This window comes from Orycteropus afer, unplaced genomic scaffold (genome assembly GCF_000298275.1).
Source record: "Orycteropus afer afer isolate SDZICR_OR568_19922 unplaced genomic scaffold, OryAfe1.0 scaffold00054, whole genome shotgun sequence".
In the NCBI taxonomy this organism is placed as follows: Eukaryota; Metazoa; Chordata; class Mammalia; order Tubulidentata; family Orycteropodidae; genus Orycteropus; species Orycteropus afer.
The window spans coordinates 13910301-13916578 of record NW_006921641.1 but is presented as its reverse complement, the minus strand read 5'-3'; the positions used below and the strand labels follow the sequence as shown (position 1 = coordinate 13916578).

General features: G+C 40.0%; 1 protein-coding gene across 1 annotated transcript in view; it reads left to right on the top strand.

Moving 5' to 3' along the window:
• DRC1 (dynein regulatory complex subunit 1) overlaps positions 1–6278 on the top strand; it is an 89721-nt gene that overhangs the window by 68113 nt on the left and 15330 nt on the right. The window contains exon 11 of the mRNA XM_007938908.1: positions 5065–5177. Coding sequence (XP_007937099.1) covers positions 5065–5177 — 113 coding nt within the window. The remainder of the gene's footprint in view (positions 1–5064; positions 5178–6278) is intronic.

Sequence of the window (6278 nt, the reverse complement as noted above, 5' to 3'; positions counted from 1 at the left end):
TGGGCAATCTACTTCCATAGGGATACTGCCTCAGAAACCCAAGAAGGAGTTGCTGAATCGGATCCAACTCGACAGCAGTGAGTTTGGTTTTTCTTTCTTTTTTTTTAACCTATATTCATAATTGCAATTTGAAAGTTATTACCTAGGATAGGCAAGATGAGACTAAAAAGCAATTTGGATTAAAATAATCTTTTGGAAAAATTTTGTTGGTATTCTCTCAAAATATTTACTTTATAAGGGATTTAGCTCATGGGAAAGGATGAAGAGAATGAACATTTAACTTCAATAGAGAACTATAGCATGGGAAAACAGTGAAGTGAATCTTTTCATTAGATTGTTATTATTTGGGAATTTTTAAAAAATAAAACAGATCCTCACCCCCTTAAGCATTGTTGTTAGGTGCCGTTGAATGGGTTCCAACTCATAGTGACTTTATGTACAACAGAACAGAACACTGCTTGGTCCTGTGCCGTCCTCACAATAGTTGCCATGCTTGACCCCATTATCACAGCCACTGTGTCAATCCATCTTGTTGAGGGTCTTCTCCTTTTTTGCTGACCCTCTACTTTATCAAGCATGGTATCCTTCTCCAGAGATTGGTCCCTTCTGACAACATGACCTAAGTACAATAGATGAAGTCTGGCCATTCTTGCTTCCAAGGGGCATTCCAGCTACATTTCTTCCAAGACAGATTTGTTTGTTCTTCTGGCAGTCCATGGTATTTTCAATATTCTTTGCCATCACCACAATTCAAATGCATCAGTTCTTTAGACTTCCTTATTCATTGACCAGCTTTTATATGAGGCTATTGAAATTACCATGGCTTGGGTCAAGCATACCTTAGTCCTCAGAGTGGACTTTTCTCTTTAACACTTGAAAGAGGTCTTTTACAGCAGATTTGCCCAGTGTACTAAATCATCTTTTGATTTCTAGACTGCTGTTTCCATGGGTGTTGATTGTGAATCCAAGTGAAGTGAAATTCTTGACAACGTCAGTCCTTTCTCCATTTATCATGATGTTGCTTATTGGTCCAGTTATGAAGATTTTTGTTTTCTTTATGTTGAGGTATAATCCATACTGATGGCTGTACTCTGATCTTCATCAGTAAGTGCTCCAAGTCTTCTTTAGTTTCAGCAAGCAAGGTTGTGTTATCTGCATATCACAGGTTATTAATGAGTTTTCTTGCAATCCTGATGTTGCGTTCTTCTTCATATAGCCCAGCTTTAGGATTATTTCCCCAGCATACAGATTGAATAAATAAGGTGAAAGGATACAACCTTGAGGCATGTTTCCTGATTTTAAACCATGAAGTATCCCCTTGTGCTGTTTGAACAACTACCTCTTGGTCTATGTACAGGTTCCTCATGAGCACAATTTTTAAATGTTCTGGAATTCCCCTTCTTTGTAATGTTATACATAATTGTTATGATCCACACAGTTGAATGCCTTTGCATACTCAATAAAACACAGGTAAACATCTTTCAGGTAGTCTCTGCTTTTAGGCGAGAATCAGAAATGATATCCCTCCTTCCACATCCTCTTCTGAACTGGGCTTGAATTTCTGATAGTTCCCTCTTGATGTACTATTGCAACTATTTTTGAGTTATTTTAAGCATAATTTTACTTGCATGTGATATTAATGATATGATTCGATAACTTCTATATTCTTTTGGATCACCTTTCTTTGGAATGGGCACAAATATGGATCTCTTCCAGTCTGTTGTCCAGGTAGCTGTCTTCCACATTTCTTGGCATAATGAGGGAGCAACTCCAGTGCTTCATCAATTTGTTGGAACATCTCAGTGGGTATTTCATCACTTCCTGAAACTTTGTTTTTCACCAGTTTCTTCAGTGCAGCTTAGACTTCTTTCTTCCATACCATCAATTATTGATCATTTTCTTTTCTTTGTAGCACTCATCAAAATTTAATTATTTATGTCATAATTTATGTGCAATTTATCTTTCTCACTAAACTCTAAGCCCATGTGACTAGTATATGTTGAAAAACAAAATGTTCAGAAAGAATAGTATATTTATTGTCTTTAGCCCTTAGTTTCCCACAGCATTTTGACTTTATAGGTAGAGGACATGATTTTTAAAAAAATACACTTTGCAGATGGAATAGGTGATCTCCCATCAGTTTTAACATCTGTGAATGCACTTCTAGTTGGAGTGATCAGGGAAACAGTGTAATTTAATATGACTTAAAGAATCTGCAGTGTATTCTAGATGGAAGAAATGGCATGGAAAATATATTTGTTTGTTAGGTATTAAAGATACCACATTGGCTGAACTAGGAATTTATATAGAAATATAAGAGGAAGTAAGGCTGAAAAATTTAAAACCAAATTAGAGAAGCCAAATTACAACTTACTTTGAATTTGATCCTGTAGTCAAGGACCATGATCATAATTGTGATAAAAAAAATACCCTTGGAAGGAAGGTTGGGCAGTCTACTTCTGTAGTGATACCACTTTGGAAACCCAAGGAGGGGTTGCGATGAGTCAAATCCAACTCCACGACAGTGAGTTTGGTTTTTGGTTTATGGAAGAAGAGTTGCAAAATTTGTGATAATTTAGCTTTTCTATGAAGTATAAATATACTGGATTAGCATGGTGTCTGTAGGAATAGAAAAGAAAGGATGAAAAGTAATGTGCAAATAATATTGTAAATAATGAATTAACTAGTTTATCTTAGTGGTAGAGGGAAGGAGCCCTGGTGGTGCAGTGGTTAAGCGTTCAGCTGCTAACCAAAAATTCAGAGGTTTGAACCCTCAGACACTTCATGGGAGAAAGATGAGGCAGTCTGCTTCTGTAAAGATTTATAGCCTTGGAAACCCTGTGGGGTAGTTCTCCACTGTTCTATAGGGTCGCTATGAGTTGGAATCGACTTGACAGCAGTGGGTTTTGCTTTTGTATTGGTAGAGGGAGAGCAAAAAGTCAACAGTAATCCTGACATTTTGAACATGAGTTAATAGGATTATGGAGGAATAGCTGGGGAGAGATTATTTCAGCTTTGGAGATGGTAATCATCCAGAGAGATGTGTCTAACAAATAATTAGAATATTTGACTAAATCCTGAGATGTCAGGATATGAATATGGATATAAAGATGTAAGTATGGATATAAATAAGGATATAAAAACTCTGGATCATGTCTCATTATATGAAGTCTCTTCTATATGCCTTAAAACTCTCAAGTTCTATCCTTGGTCATAGTCATTCATCTTTATCTCTCTGTATTCTTAAGTTTTTTCTTTACTCTCAAAGTCTGAACTTCTCTCCACTTTTGTGTTGTTGTTGTTGTTATGTGCCATCGAGTCGGCCCCGACTGATAGTGACCCCTCCTTGGGTTTCCGAGGTGGTATCACTACAGAAGTAAATTGCCCAACCTTTCTTCTGAGGAGTGGCTGGTGGGTTTGAACCGCCAGCCTTCTGATTAGCAGTCAAGTGCCTGAGGTACAATGCTACCAGAGCTCCTCTCTCCACTTTTAGTGGGATGTATTTAATCTATTGCTAACATCCTATGAATGAAATCAGATAGAAAATCTGTTAGATTGTCTCTAAAGTGAAGTAAACAAGCTCATACTCTCCCTCCCACTTCCTGCTTCATGGCTGAATTTTGAGTTTGATGTTTCTAAGAGATGAAATTTGGAAAAGTGAGGAAGTATAGGCTGCCTGAGAATGACAGAGAGTGTTCAAGACAGAGCCTTTTATTCCCATGGCCCACAGCCCCCCTTTTCCCCATATAATAGGCTTTCTTCAGCATACAAGCCAGTGATATTGCCTGAGACAGGCTTTTATGTGTGTGTGTGTGTGTGTGTGTTTAATTTTTATTGTGATTTGGGTGAAAGTTTACAGAGTAAATTCATTTTCCATACAACAGTTCATACACATTTTGTTTCATGACATTGACTGAAATTCCCCTCAACATAACAGCTCTCTTCCTACTTCTTCCTCATAGTTACCTCTTCCCTATGTCCTTCCCTCCAGTGCACTCCCGCCCGCCCCCAAGCTGTCTCCCTATGCAAACACTGCCCTTCTGTTCCCCAATGATTGATCGCTCCAACAAGTATATCTGCCTGATGTAAATGTTCAGCGCTATATGCCTGTCTATTGTTTGACTGGAAGCCACAGGAGTGAGTTCAGCTCCAGACCTGAAGGGTAAGTAGGGACCATAGTCTCAAGAGTCTCACAGAGCTCTATCAGACCAGCAAACCTGGTCTTTCTTTTCTTTTTTTTTTTTTTAAATTTAAATGATTTTGAGTTTTATTCCACATTGTTCTCCCACTCTATCCAGGATCTCTTGCACTGATCCCCCTCAGAGTGGTAGACAGTGGTAACCAGGCGTCATCTAGTTCTTCCAGTCTCATGGTCACTTAGATTGAGGATTGTATGGTCTACGAGTCCCTTGGACTAATTGTTTCCATGCATCTTTGGTTTTCTTCATTCTTCTTTTCTCTGGATGAGGAGAGACCCATCGTTGTGTTAGATGGCTGTTTGCAAGCTTTTAAGACCCCAGTTGCTACTCACCAAAGTAGGATGTAGAACAATGTTTTTGTGTGGTATGTTATTCCAATTGAGCTTGATGTCCCCTGAGACCATGGTCCCAAGCCCACAGGTCCAACTACTTGCTCCCTCCGGGTAGTTGGCTTCCTTGGCTGTGGCCAAGAAGCCACTACACCATCGCCCCTTGTCAGCTCTACTATACACCTGGACATTCTTACAGCTCCTACAAATACACATGTAGAAACATTGTCTGCCAACCCTATACATGGTCATGGCACAGAGCCCCCTGCCTAGATGTACCTGATCATTCAGCCTGTCCACTCATCTATCATTGATCTACCCATAGATCAATGCTTGCCATCACTGACAACAGTATTATACATGTGGAGGGGTTCATCTTTGTTGTTCGTACCTCCCATGTATCTCTCTATGTCAGACAGGCTTTTTAAGAGGTAAGTTTTCTCAAGGAAAGCCATTTGACTATTTGTCAAAGTCAACAAAGCCAATGTCTTGTCTTATCTTCTTTCTCCTTTCTTTCTCTCTATGACTGTCTGCAGAAGAGGAAGGATCAGAAGATAATGCCTCAGAACCAGAGTCTTACCTGGACCTGCCAAAGCAAGTTTCAGCAAAAACCACCAGAAAGATCCTGATGCTCCTGTGTGATGAGTCGGTGAGGCTGGCTTCCCAGGCTGGGTCCTAGGCCTGCAGCAGAGGGACTCTGGTAGGATGGCTTTGCCCCCAGAGGGGCAGACTTTCTGCTGAGGCATCTGTGTGTGCTACATCTGTGTACTCTGGCCAGGCCAGATATAACCTGGAGTCAAGAGTGGACAAGGTTTCCACTGGCCAAGTCCTAAGGAACAGAGGTGGGAACAGCCCCTGGACTACACAGGGAAGTTCACTGAGAGACCATGCCTCAAACCTGGACCATCTGGCAAATGGCTCTTCCTCTTTGGGTTTTTTTTTTTTTTTTTTTTTTTTTCCAGTGGGTCAGGACAGTGTAGTCCAGATTGACTGACAGTTCCATGTTAACTTAAAATACCATTTTTTTCTGAGATAGAAGGGGCACCCATCTCCGTACCTGCTAAGTGATGTGGCCACAACTGACCAGTGGTCTTTCTCTGATAGCTTGGTTTGAGATTACTGTGTATATGTTAGGTTTTAGACATCTGGAATGTACATTAGCAAAAATGATTAGACTTGAAGTAAAAGCTGCAGTGGAGCTGGTTCAGTTGGAAGTCTAGTTATTACCAAACATGATCAGTGTTTATTTAGATTTTACTCTTCTGAGGTGGGTGGAAGGAGCCCTAGTGGAACAATGGTTAAATACTTGCCACTAACTGAAAGTTCAGCAGTTTTGAACCAGTGAGCCGCTCCATTAGGAAAAAAAAAAAAAACTTGGCAACCTGTTCCCATAAAGATTACAGCCTAGGAAATCCTAGGGGACAGTTCTACTCTATCCTCTAGGGCCACTATGAGTCAGAATTGACTCAATAGCACAGCATGCAATAACACTAACAAGGTGGGTGGATGATGTAGCACAAGGATCAACAGCCTCTATTCTACTTGGGAAAGTTGGGACAGTTTCCTTTGGCACTAGGACTGACTAAGACAGACTGAGAAGAAGAAGGACTATTCCACTTCTCAAAGAATTGGCCAGTGAAAACCTTGTGAATAGCATGAAACACTGTGTGATATATTACTGGAAAACTTTAAGAATAACCCTGAAGGACATCAAGCTCAACTGGCATAACATACTACACAAAACATTGTT